Raw genomic sequence first — 26641 nt, forward strand, 5'->3', positions numbered from 1 at the left:
TTTCCAATCCTGGCTCAGATTTCTCGCTGCCCTTGGGATCCTTTCCATTCTCCAGGCTGGTCCTGTCTACCCTGCTTGGCCTGGGCCTGAACCAGGCATAGCGAGACCAGTGGCCTCCTCCTGCACAGTCTTCCTTGTGTTCAGGGACTAGTATCTGGCAGGGTGTCTGCTCTGCAGAAGAGCCCCTGCTATGCCTTAGAGCTCCTGGCTCGTACATGGCTTCAGCCTGTGCTGCAGCGACATGCTTCCAGGGGAACCTGGCATGACTGGGCTACAGGGATGATGATGGAGCCATCAATGCTGTGCTGGGATTCTCTTGCATGTTGTCCCTCTGCTTTGTCCCTGCAGCTACCGTATCCTGAATCCAACAGCCATTCCAGATGACAAGTTTATGGACAGCAGAAAGGCCACAGAGAAGCTGCTGAGCTCCCTGGAACTGGACCACTCACAGTACAAGTTTGGTCATACCAAGGTGAGACCAGGCAGCTGGTCCCTTGGAGAGAGACATTGCCCCTCCTGTCTCTCTGCAATGCCAGTTTGCTCTCCATGCCCAGCTTACTCTCTGCCTGGCCACAGCCCTGCTGAAACCCTGCGCTCTGCAGGTTGTGCGTGGCCTTTGAAGGGATTGAGGAGGGCAGAGAAAGATGCGGGCTGGGAAGAAGCAGGTCTGAGCAGAAGGTCGCTGCTGCCTGACCTCATACCACCCAGCACAGCAGCTAGCCTGCCCTGGGTAATGCGATGTGCTCAAGGCAGCGAGATCTGGTGCTCAGCTGTGCCTGCGCCTTGTGTGGGTGCACCTCCAACCAGTGCAGAGAGTGGATCTGTGCCCATGCAGGGAAGGCACCTAAACCTGCAGAGTGTAGTCCTCAATGCTCTGTGTATCTCTGCTTCAGGCCACATGTAGCCCAGGTCTGCCTGGTAGGTTATGTTACCCCTGAACCCCCTGTCCTCTCTGCTGTTGACTCTGTTCTCACTCTCTTGCCTGCAGGTGTTTTTCAAGGCTGGTTTGCTGGGCATGCTGGAAGAGATGCGAGATGAGCGTCTGGCCAAGATCCTGACCATGCTGCAGGCCAGAATCCGTGGGCACCTCATGCGCATTGAGTATCAGAAGATCATCAGCAGGAGGTAGAGTGTGAGGGGGGAAGCGGCAGAACTTCGTGTGTCTCTTGTTTCTTCTGTACAGTTCAGTGGGTTTGACCTGTGGGGCTTGCCCACGGCTGCCAGTGGTTGAGTACGGCCCTGTCCTGAAGGGATGGAGGCAGACCTGTAAGGTCTGGCAGAGGCCTGGTAGGGAGGGTCAGTGTATCTAGGTGGGGGGGAGCCTTTGGTTTCCACTGAAAGATTCAGAGAGATGCAGAGTGATAAGACCTGAAAGCCAGGCAACATCACCCATCCCACTAGGGCCATTACAGTGTGCAGACAGTGTGCCATTCATTGAACATACTGCCAGTTGTGCTGATGGTGGAGAACAGAGGCATGTCCAGGCCTGAAAAAGCCTCTGCTGCAGGGAGGGTGGGACGTGGGGAATCTACACCCATGATTATGCTGTGCTTGAATCCCTCCAGGGAAGCCCTCTATACCATCCAGTGGAACATCCGGGCCTTCAATGCTGTCAAGAACTGGTCCTGGATGAAATTGTTCTTCAAGATCAAGCCTTTACTCAAGTCTGCTCAGACTGAGAAGGAAATGGCCAACCTGAAGGAGGAGTTCCAGAAGCTGAAGGAAGCTCTGGAGAAGTCCGAGGCTAAGAGGAAGGAACTAGAAGAGAAGCAGGTCTCCATGATCCAGGAGAAGAATGACCTGGCTCTCCAGCTGCAGGCAGTGAGTGCCTCACGGTTTCTCTGGAGATGTAAAGATAGTGCAGGGTCCTTTGGTAGAAGGAGCAGAGTGTGCTAGATCCCTCCTTGCAGTTCTGAGACCCTCTCGTTGCCACAATCTGCTTGAAATGCAATGTTAGACTCAGTGCAAACCTGAAGCGATGCCAGAGACTTGCCATCTCAGGGCTGCTGTGGGGATTCATGCTCCCCTGGCTCTGGAAAGGGTGATCTCACAACGGGGTGGGAGGGATGGCAATGTTTGCTCACCAAACTGTGGCTGATCTGTGCTGTTCCTGTGCCAGGAAGTGTCAGTCCAGTGTTTCTCGATTTAGCTGCTGTTAGCTCTTTGGTCCTTGTTAGTTTTAGTGGTTGTCCCATGGACCTTGAGAATGGGCAGTGGCTGAAGCTGTCTTTTTTTATACAGCTGAGCACCTTGGGCTTGCTCTGCCCCTTCCACAAGGAGAGCTTCAGCTCTGGGCCAGGATAGCATGGCTGAGAGCCTGCTGGTATGCTCCTGGGGCAGTGCATGAACACTGGCTCTTCTGTGCCTGTCCCAGGAGCAAGACAACCTGGCAGATGCAGAGGAACGCTGTGACCTGCTGATCAAGTCCAAGATCCAGCTGGAGGCCAAAGTGAAGGAGCTGACAGAGCGTCTGGAGGATGAGGAGGAGATGAACTCGGACCTCACCGCCAAGAGACGCAAGCTGGAGGATGAGTGTGCAGAGCTGAAGAAGGACATCGATGACCTAGAGATCACGCTGGCCAAGGTGGAGAAGGAGAAGCATGCCACGGAGAACAAGGTAACTGACCCTCCCTGCAGAGTACAGCCTCATTGCCCTGGGGCCTCAGTGCTTCTGGGGACACCAAGAGAAACATCAGAGACAAGGCTGCTGATGTGTGGGAGCTGGGGCAGGGCAGAGTGCGGAGGTGTGGGAGAGGGCAAAACCCTCTGGTGTCCTGCCTCATTGCACAGAAGTGGTATGGGCAAACAGTTCTGTGCAATGGCAAGTGGTTTGGAGCGTTGACAAACCACCTGGTTGAACCAGTCTGGCCAAAGGGGAGAGGGGCTGGCTGCTGCTGTGGTGCCAGGCTGCTGCTGATCATGGACTCCAGCCTTTCATGGGTCAGGCTGCTTTGCATCCCCTCTCTCTGAGAAGATGCACTCAATTTTTGACATCAATGATCTAGGTTAAAAACCTGATTGAAGAGATGGCTGCTCTGGATGAGATCATTGCCAAGCTGACGAAAGAGAAGAAAGCATTGCAAGAGGCTCATCAGCAGGCCCTGGATGACCTGCAGGCTGAGGAAGACAAGGTCAACACGCTGACCAAAGCCAAGGTCAAACTGGAGCAGCAAGTGGATGATGTGAGTCATAGACCAATGACAGTGAAGCGAGAGAGGTTTGAGTCACACCTCCAGGAGACCCCAAAGGCTGTCTCTGAGTGAGACCTGGAGGGTGGAATAATTATCAGATCCCCATTTAATATGGCCAGTTGATGAATAACCCTATTGACAAACTGCCCCTGAACCAAGCGGTGGTCTAGAGTACCTCATGGAGAGCAGTTCTGGGCTGAGGGAATGGGACTGGAGACAACTAGGCAACAGCTCTGGCTCTCAGGGCTGGTTAAAGTTCCCACAGCAATGGACACAGGGAAGGTTGGGGCTACAGAAGGCCCTTTCCCTCCCTATCCTGTCTCCTTTCATTCTCCAGCTGGAAAGCTCTCTTGAACAAGAAAAGAAAGTCCGCATGGACCTGGAAAGAGCAAAGCGGAAGCTTGAGGGAGACCTGAAGTTGACACAAGAGTCCATAATGGATCTGGAGAATGACAAACAGCAGCTGGAGGAGAAACTCAAGAAGTGAGTGTGTGATATGTGCCTGGGCTGTGTGCTTGCTCTGCCAGGCCAGCGCCCACCTCTAAATCTGCAGGGGCTGCTGGGATGTGGCTTTGACCACTGCTGGTGTGATCAGTCCAGGCAAAATGAGGGCTTGGTTTTCCTGGGTGCTATGCAGAGATGCTGAGGAGCTTGTCAGCTGCACAGACTAACAGATCAGGGTGCTATAGACCTTCCTCTGTACATGGGGTTGGAGGGGAGAGACTTGCCTGGCAGGATCCTAGCGCAGAGCTGGGACCTCAGCTACAAGTACAGGCTTCATCCATCACTCATGTCCCATTCTCACTGGGAAACTGGAGAACAACACCTAGGGACTGCATAGGGAAAACCTCAGAGCCAGGTTGTCTGCTAGTTTGGCCACTCTGACCCTCCGTCAGAGCAGACCCTCTGCTGCTTCTTACCCCTGCGCTCCCTTTCCTCTGTGGTTTTGTTTGTCCTCTGGACCTGGGTGTTACAGTGCAGGGAACAATCTTCCTCTGGTTTCAGGAACCAGAGGGACTTGGCAGGACAGTGTTTGAGCCAGAGGCTCTGCCTTCTTTCTGTACAGGAAGGACTTTGAAATGAGTCAACTGAATTCAAGGATTGAAGATGGGCAAGTGATTGAGGCCCAGCTGCAGAAGAAGATCAAGGAGCTCCAGGTATGGTGGGAAGAACTGTTCTCACAGCCCAGGAGTCCTAAATTTCCATCAGATGTAATGTGCTGGGCAATCTGCATGGGCCAGTCCCTCTCTGAGCACAGGGGCATCTCCTTGGCAGAAGAGTGATGAAAAAAGCTGGCATTGTTAGCAGAAGCAAAGCCCTCTGCCAGATTGTGGTGGACTGAAAGTTAAAGAATGAACTACTGAGGTGAATGCAAGCACCAACATGAGGAACAGCTTCTAGGATGTAATTCTGTGTCCCATCTAAAACCTTAAATCCAGCGCCCAGACTCTGAAGATCCAAATCTAGTATGTTGGGCTTCTTCGTGGCAGAGACAGGCCCCCAGGTTCAGGCTGTTTGTATGGAGGCTTCCCACTGAAGGGAGGCTAGTATCAGCCTGGGTCCTGATGGCAGGGTACAGAGGAGAGCTGGAGCTCTGCAAAACGGGCTTCCAAGGAGCACCAGGCATGCCAGCCCCAGAGAATCCCAAAACAGCCCAAGCATTTGCTCCAGGCTGGTGGCCTGTTGCTCCCCAGCATCAGAGGAGACACTTTGCTCCATTATGGGGAGCAAAGATGCTGGAGCTTCACCAGGTTATTCTGTCTCTGCCAGGCCCGCATTGAGGAGCTGGAGGAGGAGCTGGAGGCTGAGCGTGCTGCCAGGGCCAAGGTGGAGAAGCAGCGGGCAGAAGTGTCGCGGGAGCTGGAGGAGCTGAGCGAGCGGCTGGAGGAGGCCGGTGGGGCAACAGCCTTGCAGCTGGAGATGAACAAGAAGCGGGAAGCAGAGTTCCTGAAGCTGCGGCGGGACCTGGAAGAGGCAACCCTGCAGCATGAGTCCACAGCGGCTGCCCTGCGGAAGAAGCACGCGGACAGTGTGGCGGAGCTGAGCGAGCAGATTGACAACCTGCAGCGCGTCAAGCAGAAGCTGGAGAAGGAGAAGAGCGAGATGAAGATGGAGGTGGATGACCTATCATCCAACATTGAGTATCTCACCAAGAACAAGGTAGGTACGGGGTCTGTATGGGGCAGGTTCACCTCTTCTGTGAGCATCAGTGCAACTGGTTGCAGTGTGTTCAGCACAGCCATATCCAGGGGATGTTGTCCTAGGTAGCTCTTTGCCACGGCAAAATCCGTCTTCACTAGGTACAGCTTGTCCCTATGTCACTGTGGCTGTGCTTGCAGGAGGCTTTGCTTGTCCTAGTCAAGTCTGGAGGATCTGGGAAGACATTTCCTGGGAGAATGACTACAGAGAGCCACTGTTAGCTTAGCGGAGACATGAGAGCTCTGGCAGACTCCTGCTCTCTGCCTTGTGTGCACAGGGGATCAGCTGAGCAGGGCACTGAGGTCGCAGGGTGATGCAGTGGCTGAGCCCCTCCTGGGGTAATAGTGCTCTCTGGGCAGAGCTGGCTCTCATACAGGCTTTGCTTGGTGCCTGCAGGCCACTGCCGAGAAGCTGTGCCGCACCTATGAGGACCAGCTGAGTGAGGCCAAGTCCAAAGTGGACGAGCTGCAGCGACAGCTGAACGATGTGAGCACGCAGCGGGGCAGGCTGCAGACCGAGAACGGTAGGTGGGGGCAGCAGCCAGGGGACACGTGGCTGCCCTGGGACTGGTCTTTCACTGGGGCATGTGAGTGGGGGAGCTGTGGTTCAGCCTGGCAGACTGTCCTCCTTCTCCCACGGACAAACAAAAATAGCAGGAGCTCCATCTGGAGTGGAGGGCAGTGGGATGTCTGTGTTATGCCTCCACTCAGGCCTCGCAGAGGTGCCGTATAGACCTCTGTGGTGATGCTAGTGGTGCAGGGGATGCGCTGTGCTCTCAGGCATGGGAAGGAGGGGTGCCTTTGGCTGCTGCTGTGGACCTCTGCCCATGGGCCCCAGCTTGCCTGGGTGGGGATATAGCTGGGACTGCTGGAGGGCTCCGTGCAGCTGAAGGCTCCGGGGGGTGCAGGCTAATGCAGATTGCAGCCTTTAGGCCCCAAAGTAGCTGTTTTGGCTCTGTTTGAACCCAGGGGAGCTTAGTCGGCTGCTGGAAGAGAAGGAGTCCTTCATCAATCAGCTGAGCCGTGGCAAGACCTCATTCACACAGAACATCGAGGAACTCAAGAGGCAGCTGGAGGAAGAGACCAAGGTGAGCCTTCTGGGGCATGGTTGATCTCTGAGTGATACAGATCTCAGAGAATGCCTGGTCCCTGTCTCAGGGATCACAGTGTCCCACTGTGGCAGTGGCCCGGATTCTTGGACTGGGGAGGTGGGACATACCATGCACACAGGAGCCTCGAGGGCAGTTCCCTCCTGCTGCCCCCAGTCCTGGCACCATGGCTCGTGTCCTGGAGCCTGGGCCCAGCTGCTCCTTTCATGAGCTCTCCCCTCCTCAGAGCAAGAATGCCCTGGCCCATGCCCTGCAAGCCTCCCGGCACGACTGTGACCTGCTGCGGGAGCAGTATGAGGAGGAGGTGGAGGCCAAGAGTGAGCTCCAGAGGAACTTGTCCAAGGCCAATGCGGAAGTGGCCCAGTGGAGAACCAAGTACGAGACGGATGCCATCCAGAGGACAGAGGAGCTGGAGGAAGCCAAGTGAGTCCTTGCAGGTGGCAGGTTTCTGTTCAAGGATGAGGCTTTCCCAGACCCCAGGGTGAGACTGCACCCCGCTGCCTGGACTTGAGGGCGTTTGGGCAGGCTGTGGCCTCCCCTCCTTAGAGCAGCGGGATGGGATGACACTTGGGCTGGGAGCACTCACCCCTTGCTGACATCCGCAGGAAGAAGCTGGCCATCCGGCTGCAGGAGGCAGAGGAGGCAGTGGAAGCTGCCCATGCCAAGTGCTCCTCGCTGGAAAAGACCAAGCACCGGCTGCAGACAGAGATCGAGGACCTCTCGGTGGACCTGGAGCGCGCCAACTCGGCCTGTGCTGCCCTGGACAAGAAGCAGCGCAACTTTGACAGGATCCTAGCTGAGTGGAAGCAGAAGTATGAGGAGACCCAGGCAGAGCTGGAGGCATCACAGAAGGAGTCGCGAAGCCTGAGCACAGAGCTCTTCAAGCTCAAGAATGCCTACGAGGAGTCCCTGGACAACCTGGAGACCCTCAAGAGGGAGAACAAGAACCTGCAGGGTAGGACTGGGCTCAGGCTCTCCCCTTGATTCTCTGCCCAGGGCCCTGCTCTTGTGGGCAGTGTGTGGCTCCCCTGTCCTCAGCCATGTGGTGGGATGGGGGTCCCTTGTAGACAGGGAGCAGACCTTGCTGCTTGGCCAAGCCTGGTCCTTTTCCTTCTTGGAGGGATGCAGCAGCCCAGGCAGGAAGCCAGCGTGTGTCCTGCCCTCTTGCTGAGGGCACTCTGGGCAGACAGGCAGTGTCACTTGTCTCTTGGTTGCAAATGGTGCATGTTTTGGTGCCAAGAGTGCCATGGCTGTGGTATGACACTGGCCTGGGGTGTTGCTTTTGGACAAGCAGGTGTCCATGGGTCTCTAATGCCTCTTCCAAGCCCTCTCCTCCACCCAGACTGCACAGGAGTGCAGCAGGGCTCAGAAATGTCCTCAGGCACAACCTCAGCTGCTCTCCAAGGGGCTGGGGGGACAACAGCCAAGCCTGGGCAGGGGGATGGGGAAGTCACCTGCGCGGGGCTGGCCCCACAAACTTGTTCCTGACCAAACGCTCTTCTGTCCCTGCCAGAGGAAATTGCTGACCTGACTGACCAGATCAGTCTGAGTGGCAAAACCATCCATGAGCTGGAGAAGCTGAAGAAAGCCCTGGAGAGTGAGAAGAGCGATATCCAGGCAGCTCTGGAGGAGGCTGAGGTGGGTCCCACTGATGCTTGTATGTGCCTTCAAGAGCCACTGGACCATTCTGCAGTTCCGGTTGACAGCATACTGGCAGGATGACAGTCCTGAGCCAGGCTGCAGCCCCTGGTCACCCCACCCATGGGGGTTGTGCAACCACAGCAAAGCACTGGGGGGGCTCCACCTGCCGTGCTCCCCACAGCTCTGGACTGGGGGGCAAAGCCAGGCTGGGGTGGGTGGCTGGGGAGGTGCCCCCAGGGGCCACCTTCTCATGGCTGCCTCTGTCTCTAGGGGGCCCTGGAGCACGAGGAGAGCAAGACACTGCGCATCCAGCTGGAGCTGAACCAGATCAAGGCTGATGTGGACAGGAAGTTAGCAGAGAAGGACGAGGAGTTTGAGAACCTGAGGTGTGTGTGGCGAGGGGACAGGCTGGGCCATCATGGCAGGGTCAGAGCTGGTACTATGGCCCTGACAGAGCTGCTCCAGAGTGGGTGTCCCTGGGTGGATGGAGCTGATGCATCATCCCTCCCGCAGGCGCAACCACCAGCGTGCCATGGACTCCATGCAGGCCACGCTGGATGCGGAGGCCCGAGCCAAGAATGAGGCCGTCCGACTGAGGAAGAAGATGGAAGGAGACCTGAATGAGATGGAGATCCAGCTGAGCCACGCCAACCGCCAGGCCGCTGAGTTCCAGAAACTGGTTCGCCAGCTCCAGGCCCAGATGAAGGTTGGATGGCCACGGGCGGGATGGGCTCGGTGCTGTCCCTGCTGCCAGCCCCAGCTCCCTCCTGTCCCCACTGACCCCACGCTGCCCGGCAGGACCTGCAAATCGAGTTGGATGACACTCAACGCCACAACGACGACCTGAAGGAGCAGGCAGCTGCCCTGGAGCGCCGCAACAACCTGCTGCTGGCAGAGGTGGAGGAGCTGCGGGCAGCACTGGAGCAGGCAGAGAGGAGCAGGAAGCTGGCAGAGCAGGAGCTGCTGGAGGCCACTGAGAGGGTCAACCTGCTCCACTCCCAGGTGAGGGACCGCTGGAGCCCGGGTCTCTGCTGGCCCTGGAGCAGCAGGAGCCTGTCTGGCAGTGAATGGCCGGTCCCTGTGGCACTGCCCTGCTCTGTCTGCAGAACACGGGCCTGATCAACCAAAAGAAGAAGCTAGAGGCCGACATCTCACAGCTGAGCAGCGAGGTGGAGGACGCAGTGCAGGAGTGCCGCAATGCTGAGGAGAAGGCGAAGAAGGCTATCACGGATGTAAGAGCATGGTGGGGATGGTGCTGTGTGCCCAGCACCCTGTGGGGCTGGTGGGTGAGAGGAGAGGGGCTGGTCTCAGAGCTTCTCCATTGAGCCCTGTGTCTGGCAGGGGTGCCTGGTCGTGTGGTGATGTGCTTTGTGCTCTGGGCCTTGCAGGCTGCCATGATGGCAGAGGAGCTGAAGAAGGAGCAGGACACGAGCGCGCACCTGGAGCGGATGAAGAAGAACATGGAGCAGACTATCAAGGACCTGCAGATGCGCCTGGACGAAGCGGAACAGATTGCTCTCAAAGGGGGCAAGAAGCAGATCCAGAAGCTAGAGGCCAGGGTGAGGTGGCAGGGGCAGATCCCTGGCTGTGCCACCTAGGCGAGGGCTCCTGGCACTGCCCCAGCCCCTGTGGCACCAGGCAGGGCCCTGGCACTGTCCCATTGCTCTGGGGCCAGGCTGTACCACAGCGGGGCTGGGGCAGGGAGGGGCATCACTGAGGACCTGCAGGCCTGGGGCTGGCTCCAGGCCTTTGCTTGGGGTGGCTTAGGCTTGGCTGTGGCTGCTCTGATCTGGGGAAAGAGATTTGGCTTCAGCTGGGGCTGGTGCTGGCCCTAGGGAGCAGAGTGCTGAGCTGACCCCTATCCACCCACAGGTGCGGGAGCTGGAGGGAGAGCTGGATGTGGAGCAGAAGAAGATGGCTGAAGCCCAGAAGGGCATTCGCAAGTATGAGCGGAGGATCAAGGAGCTGAGCTACCAGGTATGGCAGCTCCAGCCCAGCAGGACTTGGCCCAACTCTCCCTGTGCTCAGATCCTTGTGCAATCCAACACCCCGCTCCAGCCCAGCACAGCCCTGGATTGTTCTGGGTGCTGCACTGGGACCAATAAGGGCAGGACAGGCTTCTCCCTGTCCCAACATCCACCACCCCCTCCGTGTCCCTGTCCTGCCCCTTTGCTGGCAGGTCCTAAGCTGGTGCTGGAGGACCAGGGGGCACGGGGCTGGCGGCTGGGGCAGTGGCGGGGGGGGGTCGGTGCTCTCTGTCCATGAAGGGCCCTGGCACCACTGGGACTCCTGGGCAGCCAGAGCCTGAGCTGGGGGGGTCTGCTGGGGGTCCTGCTAATGAGGCCAGGGCACTTACAGGCTGAGGAAGATCGGAAGAACCTGACACGGATGCAGGACCTGATCGACAAGCTGCAGAGCAAGGTCAAGAGCTACAAACGGCAGTTTGAGGAGGCGGTAAGTGCCTGTCCCCGCTGCCGCTCTACCCCTGGGCTGAAGGCAGTGCTGGCCTTCCCTGGGAGGGCTGCAAGGGAAAGGGGCCACGAAGTCGGTGTGGGGAGCTCGTAGGCTGGTGTCCCGGCTGAGCTCCACACACCCACCTCTCCCCATCCAGGAGCAGCAGGCCAACTCCAACCTGGTGAAGTACCGCAAGGTGCAGCACGAGCTGGACGACGCCGAGGAGCGTGCCGACATCGCCGAGACGCAGGTCAACAAGCTGCGCGCCCGCACCAGGGAGGTCATCACCTCCAAGGTAAGGCCACCCCGCTGCGGGGAGGGACAGCGCAGGACTCCTGCCACCCCTGGGGCCTCATCCTGCCCAGCGCCACGGTGGCCATGGTGTCACCTGCCACCGGTGCCAGGACCTGAGGGGTGGCAGAGGGCTCCTGCCTCCAGGCCAGGCTCTCACCAAAGCCCTTCTGGGTTTTTTTGCCAGCATGAGTAGTGGGAGCCCGGCTGCCTGCCCTGCCCGCTCGCCAGCTGCCTGCTGCTGTAGGTTGGAGGGAAATGGCTGCAACAGCCACGGCCAGCTTTGCACCGTGTGAATAAACGTAGCTCTGCCAGGACTTGCTCTGTTGTGTCTGTCACAGGGTAACCGGGGCCTTGGCCTCTGCCGCAGGAGAGGTGGGGGACAAGCTGGGGTCTTTGGGGGCATCTTTCACAGCCAGGCAGAGGCAGGAGAGGGGCACAGCCCCCCCGCCCCGCTCTCGGGCCCTGGCTTCTCCAGGCTTTAGGCACATTTTGGGAAGCCCTTTTGTCACAACACTTCAGCCCCCTCAGCTGAGGGGGGAGGGCAGAAGAGACTTCATGGAAACCATTACTCTTGGGGAGAACATAAACCCCCCTCCAGTCCTGCAGGGCAGAGGGAGGGTTGTTATGGCTTTGGCAAAGGGACTGCAAAGAAAGACATCACTCATTTCTTTAAAATAGATTTCTTTAATAGTTTCCATTTAATATGTTTATTTGCAGTTAGTAAATTGGCATTAATCTGGGCAGCACGAACGTCAGCAACCCCTGGGGATAGTGCAGACTTCCAGAAGTATTTGTTAGTGACAGGGGTCCCCCCTCCACCCCTGTCCCAGCGTGCAGCCTGCTGCAGCCTCCGCCGAAGACAGCGAGCTCTCCTGGCACCACGCAGGACACCTCCTCCCCGTGCTCTCCATAAATAAGACAAAACAAAGATGAAGGACAGAGCTGCCTGGTCCCTCTCGAAATGATTGGTGAGGCATCTGGCATGGACAGATGAGCCCACAGGAAGGTGGCCCCCAGTTAAAACGTGCCCGTGACCCTCACTCCAGGCTCCTGCCGCTGTAGGCAGAGCCCTTCCCCAGAGCCCAGCACCCTCCCTCGGTGGAGGGGCGGCCATGGGTTTCCTTTCCGTGCCCTTCTCTGCAGCCAGCTCGGCCTCCTGCGTCAGCCCCACGGCCACAGCAAAGCCAAGCTGCCTCAAGCAGGCGGGGACCCAAAAGTTACCATGCTCCCACGCTGGGGAGGAGACCCACGAGCCAGAAGGCAGCTGGCGTGCCTCCCGCTCAGCCTCGGGCGGGCCCAGAGCCAAGGACAGAGGCAGCCTGGCCACTAACGGTGACATAAATACAGAGAGGTAATGAGACTCTGCAGGTTTAGAGCAGCAATCACTGGATGCACCAATTAACTAGACTAGGGAAAAGGCATCCCTTAACTTAAAAGCCTTTTAATTTGAAGCATTTATTTTAAGTGTACATCTATTACAGTTAAGAAGAAGCAAAGATACACCAAAAACACAAATACCCAAGAACAAAAAAGTACAGATGAGAAAGAAATTAGCTCAGGGGAGGGAGGGTGCAGGGTGGGGGTGACCTGAAGAACAGAGTTGCAGCTGCCGTAGCGAGGAGCTCCCTGACACAAGGGGTGCAACCGGGGTCACCTCCCTGGAGCCGGGCAGAGCCTGCCCAGGGGATTCAGCCCCCCAGGGAGGGACACAAGGAGCCCCAGGAGCTCCTGCAAGGCTCCAGGTTTATACCCAAGCTCAGCAGCTCTGACCACCCCGCAAGCAAAGTACTGACTGCAGGTCTGTAGCGGGACAGCAAAGTCTGAGATAAGCAAGAGAGGGGCGACTGTCAGAGAGCAAGTCCTGCCCCTGGGGCTGGAAGCCTTGTTCACTCGCCCAGGCCCGGCACAGGGAGCCTCAGAGCGGGTTTCATTCCGCCAGCAATGATCAGAGACAAAACGCTACAGCTCTGGGACATCCTTGCCAACCGGTCCCTTTCCAGAGCCTGGACAGAGCTGAAGTCAAGTCATCTCATCAAATAAGTTAAGAAAATTTTTAAAAAATTCAGATGCATGTTTCAAAGAAAACTAGTTTCTTTTAGCTGGAGCTGCAAGGCGTGTATTTTTTGATTTAAATGCAGTGGCTCAGGACTTCAGACTGTATTTCATTCCTGGGAATCTGACTGTTTTCGAGCAACACAACTAACATGGGTGAGCAGGAAGGGCCTGTGCAGGTCTGGCAGTCAGGGCTGCCAAAACCCAATTCCCCCTTTCCCAACATATTCTACAAAGTTACTTTCAACCAGGAGTGTTTATTCCCAGCATTTAACACATTCTGATTAAAATAGATCCAGGAAAAAAAAATGACATCTCCAGTAAATATTGCACTTCAAGATTAATGTGTGTGTTGATATTAAGGACTGAAAGCAGAGACTGACATAAGACTTCCAGGCATAGCAGGTTAGCATGAAGAGCAGTGGTCCTGAAAAGGATTTTAAAACCAGATTAGTTACCCAAGAAGGGACAAGCCGCAAGTTTAAAAAATTAGTACATTTTAATGCTAGTGCTCCGTGAAAAAGCCAACCCCTGTTGCAATTCCACCACTGCTGAAATGTCTCTGTTCTCCGCAGCATTGTAAAACGCCTTCAGATGGGAAGGATCTGCAGGAAAGACAGCAGGAACAGAGGTTCTCTCCTAACGCACAGACAGATTTAGTACCAAATGATCCAAAAGTAGATGGTAAAGAGGTGACTGGAGCTAGGGCTCTCAGGAATTAAAAGCACACACACGCACACACACACACTCACACTCTAACCAACCCTAAACCCCTGATTCCAAACCCCAACAGAAGAGTTACACCTGAAGGGAGTCATCGTGGTGGCTCTGCATGTGGCTGGTGTGTCGGGGTCCCAGTCAGACTGGCTCCTTGGACCTCACATTTGGAGGGCAATTTCTGTGCTTTTTGACTTGCTAATTCTGGTAGCCATGAGAGAGCGCCACAACTAAATTGGCACATACAGAGTATCCTCATCTGTCAGCAAAAAAATCTCTGACCAGCCACACTGGACTGGGAGAGAGAAAAGGAAGAAAAAAAAAAAAAAGAGGCTGTTTTTTGCAGGTGATTATTTTTATCCCAGAACAAGTGGAAGATGCATCCCTGAATGTGTTGCCCAGAGAGCTTTCAAAGTCTCATCCGTTAGAGATCAGAGATGGGGACCGGGAGGGGGCTGGGGTTTTGACAATGCAGTAACGCTCCACGGTTCCAAGCCGCACACGCACACACACACTACACAGCGTATCCCTGAAAATCCACGGGCTGCGAGGTACCCTCCAAGCGCTGTCCATCGGAAGCCAGAGCGAAGAATTACTCCTCAGAAAAGTCTCTGTCAATGTCCATATATGCCTCGTCGATGTAGCTAACTATGGCACAGGGGGACGTCCGGTCTGGACTGAGCAGTATAGATACAGTCTCTTTCCAGTAGGTAAAACTAATACATGAGCTCTGTGGGAAGAGATGCAGAGGCTGGTTAGTGCGGTCCACAGGCACCAACAGGCAGCAGAAGACACATCCCAGTGTCTTGCAGTGGAGAACTGAAAGCCTGACTTCCCCAGCCACACAGTTTAACCCCGGTTTCACTGTCCAGCCCGTCCTCCCCGGGGTGTGGATGCTGAACCAACTGCACCTTCTAGAACCAGCCTCCCGCTGTGCGGCCACAGGCAGCACCCCCAGCACCCACGGGAGAGCAGCACGGGGCGAGCACCGCCCCAGCACACCCGCCCGGGCCAGCAGGCAGGGCTGCCTGTAGCACCGCACACACACAAGCCCAAACGTCTTCGCTGTCCACTCCAAAACCAAACTGGGACACTGCGGCGCTGCAGATCAAGCCAATGCCAGCAGCAGCTCTCACTCCTAGGGCAGACACAAAGACTCGCATCCCTCCTGCATCATTCTCAAGGCCAAAAGGCCTCTCCAGCAGCCCTACACCACATCAGGCATTACCCAAAGCCTTAACACACTGGACAACTATTTCCACCCCACCAGTGGCCCGTGACAGAACCAGTACCGCAGCGTGTGTGCACAGCAGGATGTGACCCTGAAACGCAGCAATGGCTGAGAGCTTTGGTCTCGGCAGCACCTCCCCTCCACAGCCCAGCGTGCTGGGGACACCTCAAGCCATGGCACAAACTCTGCGACACAGCGCCCGGGTGCTGCAGGCCCCGCACCACCCTGCCCAGCCCCAGCTCTGGCTCAGCCCAGCACGGGCCCAAGCAGGACACATCCTGCACTAAGTGAGGCCGTGAGAAGTGTTGCAGGTCTGCACCGTTCATGCAGCTCTTCTCTCCCATGCAGACTCCACCCATCACACTCCTCCTTTCTGGGGAACCAAAGCTCCTTATTTTAACTACTTTGAAGCATTAATGCTGCTCCTCTTCAGGCAGCTCGTCTATAGCAGACGGCCTGCACTGCACCCGTACCACAGCCACGGGGCTGTGAGCTGCACTGGACACGCACACCACAGCAAAGCACTTTTCCATGAACACATTAAAAATCTGTTAAAGCTGCCGCCCAATCACTGAAAAGTCAAGGAAGAAACCTGCACAACCTCACTTCAGCCTTCTAGGGCATATACAGGGAAGTGTCCTCATCACAGGTCATTTCTTCCTCTTCTCAGGGCCAAGACAGACCAGCTCTGGAGTGGAAACTTGCAGGCTGCTTCCACAGGGCAGCTGCCTTCCAGCAGCTACACCAGATACTCTTCCTGCACTGTTTGCCATGCCAGGAAGAGAGTGGACAGTCTGGTTAAGGTGCTATCTAGTCTGGAAGCCAGATTCTGTCCTGCCTCCACACCCCTGTGCAGGGCTGGCCATCTCGCCAGCCCTGCCTCCCAAACCCAGCAGCACCAGCAAGTCTCACCTAAGGTCTTATTTGCAGGGAAACCCAGCAGCTACCCAGCACCAGGTAGTCTGACTGCCTGCGGAAGGGACCTGACAGGGTAGAATGGTGTGAAAAGCACTACAGAACGTTATACTGGGGGGCATAACTTGCCCCCTTCTTTCCCCTCACCACCTCTCACTGCCCATTTTTGCTAGGTGACTAGTAGACAGATATTGCTATGACTGATTCTTGCTATGGTAAAAGGTTCACATACATTTTCTAAGCAGGTGCTGTCTTTATCCTTGTTGAGGTAATGCTGTTGCCAGAATCGCAGGAGACTGTGGAAGTTGTTCAGGATGAAGCCTGGGTATTTTTCTGTATATTCCATCTGTTGCAAAGTGCGCAGATAAAAAGGTAGCTTTTCTTTCCTTCGGGCCAGCATTAGGATAACTAAACTTGTGTTCAAACAACTGACATTTTCCTAAAAGCAAAAATGACACAGTAGGTCAAACAAAACAAAACCAAACCAGAAAAAAAAACCCACCAGAAAACCACAATCAAGATACTGGTTGTACACATGTCCTTACAAAACATGCTCAAGGTAAGCATGCAGAGGTGCTCCTACGTGTATCACGGAAGAAGGGACATGGGTCTCCTCAAGAGAAGCCAAGTTCCTCCCTGCTCCCAGCCCAGCTCATCACTACACAGTATCAGCAAGAAAACTGCAAAGTTACTGTCAGCTCTTTACCTGTGTAAGTGTCTGTACATGAATAATATTAATGAGACGGAAAAGAAAGGACATTCTCATGGACATCTGGGACATATATGATAACAGGCGGCACTCTGACAGGACTTCTGCAACTGCAGCAAGAGGAAAAAGACAATCATCAGGTTCTTGAAGTTCAGACACATTGTTCCAAGCAATACGGCAGTCAGAACTAGTGCTCAGACTATAGCAACAAACCTGCAGGGTGGCACACCTCTGTCTAAAAAAAAAATTTTCAAAACCCAAACTTAAAATAACCATTATCACTACTAAACACACACCTCCCATTTCTTATTCTTTACCTTTAGCATCAGACTGATTCTCAAATCGGTCCAGGGACAGTGTAATGCAGCGCACAAGCATGTTTGAGTCAACCAATGAACTGTTGATCTGATTTAAAAATATCTGGAACTGAAGAGAAATAGTTTTTAGTGTTCATTAAAAAACAAACAAAAAAATTCATCCTATATGAACACTCCCAGATGAGGTCTGACGGAACAGCACTTCATACCCTTCTCAGAATGCCTGTGGCCAAGAGGAGTACTGAACCAATTACTCTGTTGGCACAAGGGGAACAGGTCGGTGAACCCAAGTAGGAAGAGCTACGAACAGGGTGTGGAGAGTAGGGCAACAGTAAGTGTTCTGCAGATTTTCAACACCGAAAGAGTACAGTTCTTGAAGGTTATTGGAGAAACCACCTTGAATTCTGAGCACAAGCACCTAAGACATGTACTTCACCAACATAAGGCTTCACAGACATGGACAATTTCCCCTTCCCTTCAGAAAAGAGTTAGGTTCTGAATGTCAAAATCCTCTGGGTCATTATCTTTTTGTTACCTCTAACAAGAATAAGAGGAGATAGACACTCCTGGGCCTGCCTCATCCAGCCCAAGCCAATACTGGCACTGAGGGCTGACCAAAGGATCCCTATAGCAAGTACTTAAAAACACTATGGAACAGAAAAATGTCAACGTCTTGGCACCACTAAAATCTCTTTTGAAGCTGTGTCACTTCAATGAGACCAAGATTTCATACACTACTTGTCTGGAAAGAGGGAGATGAGACAGCATGGCTGCTGGCCTCTGTAGTTCTTCCAGCTCTGTTTTCCTATGCTTATTTTGTACAAGCAGACAGGGCTAGGGAGGAATACAGTAAAGGATTCATACAGAGGGAGAACTTTTTAAAGAGTTACAGATCAATAAATAGGAAGCACACACAAAGTATAAAGGCAGATTCTCTAGAATGTGTGAGTTTAAATACATCTTTTTTTTAAATGTATTTCTGCTTCTATTCTCCAAGATCTGCCAGACCTAACAGCAATCAGAGAAAAACTACAGTAACATAAGCAAGAGTATGAGGTAATTCAAAACCTACCCAACAACTGATGTTATATGCACAAACTGCACAAGAGCATGAAACCAATTTGCATAGAGCTGCTCATTCTTGATCTACATATGCAACCAAGTTTTATAGGTAATTACATCAGCCATGACTTCTTACAATGTAAGTTCAAATAACATCAAAGATAAGATATGTCTTTTTGTAGTATCAAATTGAGTATTTTAAAGTAATCTCCATGAAGAATTCCCCCCCAGGCTCCAGTAAAAGACTTTCTGGAGCCTGTTTCAGTGTCCACAACTATCAGCTTAACCCCAAACTCAGTGACTCCACACCACCTTCTACCATCTTTGAGCCCTGACCTTAGACCTGCCTGATCATGTAACAGGGCAATGTTTTCTGAACAGCTCAGTGCTCGCTGACTCAGAACAGCTGGGAGCACTTCTGAAAACACGAGTGTACGCAGCAACATACACGCTTGTGAATAGACTTTGGCAGCTCACTCCTTAGTGTTTCTTGTGCACCAAGCTCAATCACACTAAAATCAGCAAATGAATCTGAATTTTAGTGCCATGTTTGGTTATAAAAGCATGTAATTTGACCCACTGGGGACAGCTTTTACAAATATTTACCTTTTCATCTGTGTTGATGTACTTGTTGAACCTCTTGAATGCATCAATATTGAATTTCATCAGTTCTCCCAAAAGGTCAAAGTAACTCTGAAGCACATCTCGTGATTTGCACTCACTATCAACAATGCAGTAGAGAATATGCTGGCACAGGAGGAAAACATGTTATTGCCACAGCTCAGTCCGAGCCAGCACTACAGCACAGACTCTGATTTAATCACAATTTAAAACATTTATCTGCAGGTTTAGTTCTTAGATGACAAAACTAAAGACAATAATTCACAGGAGTCTTCTGTTAATTTAACTTCCCAGTGATGCAGGCTATACAACTGGCCACCCCACACCTCGTTGCCACAAGCAGAATTCCCACATAGTTTTCCAAAATTGCCCTATTCCCAGTGAATATCTAACACAACATATTTACCCCCTTTTGAATTAATTACAGATAAATCCTTGATTGCTTTGGAGATACATTACAGAGGAAGCTTGACATATACTTCATTACCTCCAGGAGTCCTCTCTTTAGGAGGAACATCTGGTCTGCGTAGGAGGTGGTGCCTCGCAGAAAACTTTCAACTGCCCTTGCTTGCCAAAACCTGAGAAATAGAAGAAATGAGGTTTTAATTTTGGAGCAAGGGGGGTATTTTAATCACAGCTATAATTTAAATCAAATTTCCTAATCTGTTTCATTCCAATCTGAAGCTGGAGCCAGACCTGTTGATCCTGCAGATAATCACTGACTATATGGGGTCTGAGGTCCAACGCAAGCTTCGGCATTCTCCCTCACCTGCACTGCCACTGCAGCCAAGTGCAACAAAGCCAGATCTTATCTCAGCTTATTATTTTCAAGCATTTACAACTGCTATGAGCTGTATGAAAACAAACCAACTTCCCAGTCAACTCAAAACAGCATGTTACAGTGCAAAGTGAACCCACCTGAAGGAGGATTCAGCTGGTTCCTTCTTCATGACCTGAAGCAGTCTGGTTAACAAACCTCTTTTCCCATCACAGACGAGACTCCTGGAGCATGTGAAGAAATTACAGCATGAGTGGAAGGGCTGGCAAGCACTGTACCTTGTAGAACACCAAATCCAGTCTCTTCTCCAGAGCTTTTAATCCCAGTATTAAATATACAGTACAAATATTCATTAACTTTCATTACGAGTTCTACCAGTGGAAGAGTTCTCCTCACTGCCTTTGGTAAACATCTACAATACCTGCAGCATGACTTAAGTAGTCATGACTTCAACCCTAAAGAAAAATTATTCATTTTCTCTTAAAATTTTAATGATTTCAGAAACACCAATTCACATCTTGTAGGACTTAAGAGATTAGAATAAAAACCATATACCACATTTGAATTTAGGAATGAAACACACACCTTTTTTGCTCAACAAATGTAAAGGAAGCTTCAAGTTCCGTTTTGAAGGCAGAGTATGGAAACCTAGATGCTACATGAGGTAACCTTCTTCCGTATGTACTAGTGAAAGTAGAGAGGCTGCAGAACTGCAATACTACTTCTATTAAATAGCATCTTCAGTGGAGTATCTGCCTACAGTAAGCTCATGCAGAAGCAATGCCTTGATCTCATATATCGAGCAACATGGAAACAAAATGCTAAGGGTGAAAAAGAAACTAAGTTTAGGCCAGAAACTGAGCAATGCTGCCTGTCTGGCTACACACCATCCTGCAGAGGTAGCATAAGATGCTTCAGGTGGTGCTCTTCTACCCAAAAAACACCCCAGCATGCATATCAGCAGATGTACCCACATTAATGGCTACGTACTGTATCAGCACCTCTGCTGATATAGCAGCTCACAAAGCCCTTGTGGGAAGTGTTTTTCTTGCAGCATGGTAGTCTGTTCTTACTAACAGTCGAGAGATGAAAAAAAGCTGTTTATACCCTTGACCCACTTCCTTTCAGTGTGCTCCTAAGAGGGTGAATTCTTCCCCCTAAATACTTACTCCTTTTTAAACAAAGCCAGAAACGTACCTGTGCATAGAAGGAAAGTATCTGAGTAATAGAAACACCATTTCTTCCCAATTAGGCACAGTGTTATGATAATAATGATAATCTAGAAATCCTCTTAGAGAGGTCCCTTTTGAAGCGAGATAAATCTGCTCTGTGCAGACCAAGTCCCTGCTGATACTCTAGGATTATTCTGACAACTAAATTCTGCAAACAATGTTTCACATTGTGAAGTTTGTACATCACAACAGTGTATTAAAGAGCTTATTAAATCAAAATAGTCAATCTAACAGATACTCGAATAACACTAGAGATTCTGTAAGTGGTTTAACATGTTAATCTAATTTAGCTTATTCTAGTTATTAGCTGCTCTTAAAATAAAGACTGAGCAGACACACTTAGATCTGTTTATGCAGACTGGAAACGGACATTACGTGTGTACAGACTGCTCCTGAATCTCAAAACTAGGATTATTAGTATCAGCAATTCATGCATTGGAGGGATCCCAACTTACTTGCCAGGTCTGTCTGCAATGCCTGCAGTGACAAAGGCAAGACAAACAGGCAGACCTAGCACATCATAATGAAGTCTTTTGCTTTGTAAAGAGTCTTACTCTGAGCACAAGCACACTTTAGATTTGCTAACGACCACGAATATTGTACAAACCCAGACACTTCCCACTGAAATACGTCACTGAAATTAAAGCAAGTGCGGTGGACAGAAGGACCTCAAACAAAACATGACATCCAACCTGAAACGTAAGTGCTTGCAAAATGCTAGAAGCTGCTGACCTAAAACCCCTACCCCACTCACCTGTCTGTGTTGACAACTGCATCAACTTCAGGGATGTTGGCTTTATGGGAGATTGCACTCAGCTCATTAAGTTCTTGGCTGTTTAAAAGGAGATACTTGTTCCTAAAGCAAGACAGTTGGGGAGTAGGGGAGAAAAATATGATGTATTCAAGAGGCAGACAATGTGCAATTCCACAAAGAGTAAAGCCACGTGCCCGTGAGGACTGCAGGACAAGGCAACCAGCTTTCACCCCTCTGGCTCTTCACAGCCGTTGACACTCTACTCCCCCCCACCACAGCACGCTCCCAAGGTAGGCCAGCCAGCTGCTGCTTTGTAAGCCTCCTCCAAAATTTACACAATGCAAGTTTCAACGCTGACCAGCTTTGAGATCGTGGTTCTTTGCTGACCTGTTCAGGATCTTATGGTTTGTTTTGTAAATATTTGCTTCTGAATAACATTCGTTTTCTAAAATTTCAGCAACATTTTGCTGAATTTCAGAAGATTTAAATAGCAAATTTTTTCACAGCTTCCTACAGTTTTTCTCTGCCTTATAGTGATCATGCTCTTTGTCAGCAAAAATTCTCAGTTAGAAGGCAGAAACTTCAAAAAAAGTTCTCAATCCTCCCAGTATTTTATTACTCTGAGCAAACTGTTTACTCTGGAAATAATTAAAAACTTCATGAAATGTAGAAAACAGAACAGGAATGGATATAAAACCAAGGAATTGGCATGAAATGCTTTATCAAATACAGAACTTTTAATAATGGAAAGCAATTAATCTATAAAGTAAATTAAATGCAGAACAAGTCTGACAAAGTAGAAATGTAGTCCAAAGGCTCCCTTTGACAGACTCCCTGCCCAGTGTCAGCGTGCTCCCTTAGAGCCCTCCTACTTCAAAGTGCTCAGAATCAGATAGCAAAGATTTATTTTCAGGAAACCTAAGAGAACAGAGGATGCAGAGATGAGTGTGAGGGTGTGCAAAGAGAGCCTGTTCATCAAAACATAGCAGCTACACAGAAGATGAATTATTAGACCAGAAAGGTGACATGGATACCCTCTTGCTTCAAACACTGTCTTCCAGATTAGTGCCCACTGAGGCTGTCATGTGAAGATTCTTTTGATCTGGATCAACAGGTTTCTGTAATGAAAATACAGCCCCCCTCTCCATGCAATAAACAGCTCCGCAAGTTTGGTTTATACACAGTTTTACTGAAGTTAGTATTAGTATGTAAGTACTTGCTCTCATTTTGTCCTCAGCTAAGTCAGCTTATCTGTGATTTCATGGAAAGTTCATGTAACTATTTGTTTAAAAACCCTAACCAGATTCCACATGTTCCACTTGCTCAACTGTTACAGCTGAAAGCTGTTTTCTGTTTAAACAAGCCTGAGATCTTTGTAGTAGCCACTTAAGTAGGAACATCATCTAAAGACATTTTATTGGAAAACCTGGCATGACTCCTGGGCAAACAGCGTCTCGCATGGAGGATTTACAATAGGTCAGCCTTCCCTTTATGTCTACAGCATGTCCAGCAGCTCCCCACTCTTAATGTTAATTCTCCACAATCAAAAAGGCTGATACTTCCAATATGCATATCTAGCAGTACTAGATAAAACCTACGCAAAAAGGTCACCCTGGCTGTAGGTATGACCAGCTAGGCAAGGAGTGCAACATGCCTCCAGTGCAGATGTTTGTAAGGAACAGGACACCATCCTGCAGGACTGAATTAGAGCAACAGGACACTGACAGAATGCAAGATATGATTCTACAAGTCAGAACAGAGCAAGTACCTCTGTATCAGCAGTACAGCATTAAAAAAAACCCAAGCAAACTGCACCACCCCTCAACTACTCCAGCAGAGTCAGGCTTTGTAAGTATGCCTTTTGAAGGCAAACAGAAGCTTTCTTCCCATCTCCAACCTAGCTTCCCAATGGCTAGCTGACAGATAATTGTTTCCCATCCAGTTTAATCAGCTCTTCTCCACTACTGGCATTTAGACAGCAGTCATGTCTTCCCAGACTTTTTACAAAAGCAAAAAGAGTCCTGATTAACCTTTTCAGATGTACACTGTCTTTCACCCTGATCTTCCAACAGGCTTTGTTTCATGCTTGTTCCACTCTGAATTAAACCTGAACATGTCCCCACAGGCTACATGAGCTCTTGTGAGCACACTGGCTCACTACCAACTCTCAGGGAGAAGACAGATAAACAACATCATGAAAGCTGCCTTCTTTCTTCAGCCAGAAAGTGTTAACTCACCATATAAATGTTTCAGTTTGTTTCAACATGAAGCAAAACGGACTATTTTTAATAATCAGACATACTAAAACATGCCCACTGGAGAGCATATCCTTATCCTTTTCAGAGCAGGAGCTGAAAGGCACATGAATATCTGAATGGAGTTCTAGGACAGTACAAGGTTCCATTCCCATGGAGCCTGCACCGTGCCTAGGACACCTGCTGTAACTGCGACCAGGCAAACAACACCGCCGAGCCACAATCTACCACAGCTTTTCATACTCACTCATGGTGATCACTAAAGCTCTGAAGAAGCCTCAAGAACTGTATCTTTAAAGTAATGTCCTAAAAAGAGACAAGAAAGGTAAAAAAAAACTTTGTTTCAGTATTTTTGGATATCACTGGTTACCAAGCTGACATGAAACAGATGAATTGAAAACCTATCCAAATCAAACCCATTTGGACAGCAGAGCCAGTGACTTGCATAAATGGAGAAGGCTGCACTTTGCAGGCTTCCCAAAATAGAACAGAAGTGGAGACTGTCTCCAAGCCTATGCATGGTTAATAATTTCTTCTCACTGCAAAGGCAAAAAAACCTCATCACTATACTGATTGATTTAGAATATCTAGGTCTGGGGAAAGAAAAACTAAACAAAAAACCAACACCCCCCCCCAAAAAAACCAAACCCTGACGGATCCATTTTTCCTTCTGTGCCTCTCCTTGCTAGACCCACTAGCTATCATTTCCTTAAGTTTTGATTGTCTTCTACCTTTGGTCTCCAGGGACCACAGAATTTATGTCTCTCCCAGTTCCCAAACTAGGAGTGAGGGGAGAGGCTAAATTGCTCTCTGCTAAATTGCTAGCATGAACCAAAGATAAAGACTGAACTGAAAAAAATAATTCACAAAACCCAGAATGCTATCACATCTCAATTAATTTATTATACAAGCACCCAGTTACTCAACAGAATTCCTCAGATTTACACAATAGGATAAAAATCCAATACAGAATTTTAGAAGTTACTCACTGGGCTACAATCACAGTTTTGATTGTGTCCATGCAGAACAAGGGCTGATGCTGAGTGCTTTCTCCAGATCAGTTTATCAAACAAGTTATTGAGGCCAGGAATCAGTTTGAACTCCGCTATCATTTTATGAACCTGGAAAACAGAAATACATACTCATTTGCTGCAGCCTCAAATACGGATATAACATAGTCTGGTAAACAGATGGGCACAATTACATCATCCTCTGACAACAGAAAGAGTGAATTTGTTTATCAAACAGCATGTGTTTGTGTTAACATGCACACTAACCATGGGGTATCATTAGGGTAGTTTCCATTTGGTGGACATGGATAGAAAACAGACATTTTGGGAGAAAGCTGTTAGCCAGTACTTCAGTTAACCACCGTGTCTCTGGAAGCAGCTCTGGACATCGGGAGATCGCTTACAGCGCATAGAAAATACATCTATACCCAACTTCAAGGTATCACAAAACTCAGCTGCGAATATTTGCTGCCAATCTCCCACTGGGTATCCTTTGCCTTTCTATTTCACACAGCTGAAGCCGAGGTAGTCCTCTGAAGACAACACAAACTACTGATACCGGTTTTGTTCAAGTGCCCTAGGCAGGAGTTCTGAGCAAAGCAGAGTCCAGCAGTAACACAACCACACTGCAGTTCAAGTGCTGCTCCTTCAGGTTAAGGGCAAATTGAACTTCTTTAGAGAACGCTCAGAACAGAAGAAAATGCCACATTACTCAGGTTTATCCGCCTGCCTGCCAAGCCAGGACACAGTACATCATGATGTTTGAAACAGATTATTAGAGTTACTCATGTAAAAAAACTAATAATTTTGGTGTGAACAGCTGTTAAATACCTTCAGTCCAAGCTTTGATACTTTTGATGGAAGCAATTTGGAAGATGAGGAATAGGAGAAATACAAAGTGGGACTCTCATCAGCTGTAGGCTTATGACAAGCAGTATCCCTTGAGATGTGGTGCAAATGAAAGCCACACACGACTGGGAAGCCCAACATGCTGTAAAAATTAAGTTCCCAAAGCAGTAATAGACATATTTCTTAAAGTCAAGTCACCTAAACAATAACCTAGGTCATCCCTGAGATGCAGAATTGTAACTAGTATTATTTCAAGCAGATCACTCCATTTTGTTCTACTTCTTCACATAGCTGAATGAATCAAACATATTTGAAGCCAATGCTATTTTACAGCTCATTCTTGTTTGCAGCATAGCTGATGGCCTTTTGCATTCCTCTTGGCTTTAGCCACCAACTTCCCATCTATACGGAAATCACATTCCCGCTGCTGGGCATCTCTGAATATCACACCCGAGGAACCAAGCAGCTCCTTCCCACCTCACCCATACTATTGACAGATTGCAAAGCTCGGAGTCCTTCAGTGCTCCCTTACTTTAAAATGCTTTCAGACACTTTGATCTAGTCACAAGCCTCCAACAAAAACAGCTCTGAGGAATCTCTCCAAACAAAGCACTCCCTGTAGTCCTCCTGTCCCTCCGTGGCCAGCATGGCACAAGCACAACAGGATGAAACCAAGCGTGCCAGCTGCCTGCAGGAGCCTCGGCCCCTCGCTAAAAGAGGAGCTCTCTATGCTCATCCTTTTAACTCGTGAATCTGCTCCTTTCCACACAGAGCATAATCTGCTTATTCCAAATGACTCATCCCTAATTTCCAATGTGTTCAGTTTACTTTTAGCTTGCTTAACTCTTAAGTTCTCACCTGACAGACAGCTGCATGACAAAGCTCCTGAGTCACAGTCATTGTCTTTCGATCACACTCTCTCCCAGACCCCAAACTCATCATAATTACTCAGCCTGGGGGTGCCAAGACAATCCCTGCTCTATACTCAAACTCCTTTGACTTCTTCCTGATGCTGTCCAGCTTCACATAAATTGCTCTATTGCTTTCTTGCTACTAAAACTATTATGAGCTCCTGCCACGTGCAGTTTGGCTCCCTATAGAAGGAGCAAGTAAATCATCTGATTGCCTTTCACAATACAGATGTGCAAGACAGCCTAGAAAAATATGTAAGGAGAGTAATTTAGGGTGTGACCATAATGAGAAGGAAGCAAAGACAGAGATCTGCAGTGAAACACCACTTGGCCCCAAGGGT

General features: G+C 50.4%; 2 protein-coding genes across 4 annotated transcripts in view; one reads left to right on the forward strand and one right to left on the reverse strand.

The window, feature by feature from the left end:
* MYH7B (myosin heavy chain 7B) overlaps positions 1 to 11201 on the forward strand; it is a 28348-nt gene extending 17147 nt beyond the window's left edge. For all 3 annotated transcript variants that reach the window (XM_074888272.1, XM_074888270.1, XM_074888271.1), the window contains 22 exons: positions 349 to 472; positions 989 to 1125; positions 1566 to 1821; positions 2375 to 2617; positions 3006 to 3182; positions 3529 to 3674; positions 4258 to 4348; positions 4962 to 5351; positions 5787 to 5913; positions 6359 to 6477; positions 6725 to 6921; positions 7104 to 7453; positions 8012 to 8136; positions 8410 to 8525; positions 8653 to 8845; positions 8938 to 9141; positions 9246 to 9371; positions 9528 to 9698; positions 10012 to 10116; positions 10498 to 10593; positions 10751 to 10888; positions 11072 to 11201. In XM_074888272.1, coding sequence (XP_074744373.1) covers positions 349 to 472; positions 989 to 1125; positions 1566 to 1821; positions 2375 to 2617; positions 3006 to 3182; positions 3529 to 3674; positions 4258 to 4348; positions 4962 to 5351; positions 5787 to 5913; positions 6359 to 6477; positions 6725 to 6921; positions 7104 to 7453; positions 8012 to 8136; positions 8410 to 8525; positions 8653 to 8845; positions 8938 to 9141; positions 9246 to 9371; positions 9528 to 9698; positions 10012 to 10116; positions 10498 to 10593; positions 10751 to 10888; positions 11072 to 11080 — 3640 coding nt within the window. In that variant the 3' untranslated portion in view covers positions 11081 to 11201. The remainder of the gene's footprint in view (positions 1 to 348; positions 473 to 988; positions 1126 to 1565; positions 1822 to 2374; positions 2618 to 3005; positions 3183 to 3528; positions 3675 to 4257; positions 4349 to 4961; positions 5352 to 5786; positions 5914 to 6358; positions 6478 to 6724; positions 6922 to 7103; positions 7454 to 8011; positions 8137 to 8409; positions 8526 to 8652; positions 8846 to 8937; positions 9142 to 9245; positions 9372 to 9527; positions 9699 to 10011; positions 10117 to 10497; positions 10594 to 10750; positions 10889 to 11071) is intronic.
* Positions 11202 to 12308: 1107 nt separating this feature from the next.
* The window catches only part of TRPC4AP (transient receptor potential cation channel subfamily C member 4 associated protein), a 38110-nt gene continuing 23777 nt past the window's right edge, over positions 12309 to 26641 (reverse strand). Inside the window, exons 10-19 of the mRNA XM_074888152.1 lie at positions 24520 to 24651; positions 23778 to 23836; positions 21276 to 21377; positions 19430 to 19513; positions 18999 to 19089; positions 18497 to 18637; positions 16829 to 16937; positions 16509 to 16621; positions 16035 to 16241; positions 12309 to 14386 (exon numbers count right to left, since the gene is read on the reverse strand). Of these exons, the coding sequence (XP_074744253.1) occupies positions 14249 to 14386; positions 16035 to 16241; positions 16509 to 16621; positions 16829 to 16937; positions 18497 to 18637; positions 18999 to 19089; positions 19430 to 19513; positions 21276 to 21377; positions 23778 to 23836; positions 24520 to 24651 (1176 nt within the window). The 3' untranslated portion in view covers positions 12309 to 14248. The remainder of the gene's footprint in view (positions 14387 to 16034; positions 16242 to 16508; positions 16622 to 16828; positions 16938 to 18496; positions 18638 to 18998; positions 19090 to 19429; positions 19514 to 21275; positions 21378 to 23777; positions 23837 to 24519; positions 24652 to 26641) is intronic.

The sequence above is a fragment of the Strix uralensis genome, chromosome 18, assembly GCF_047716275.1.
Source record: "Strix uralensis isolate ZFMK-TIS-50842 chromosome 18, bStrUra1, whole genome shotgun sequence".
In the NCBI taxonomy this organism is placed as follows: domain Eukaryota; kingdom Metazoa; phylum Chordata; class Aves; order Strigiformes; family Strigidae; genus Strix; species Strix uralensis.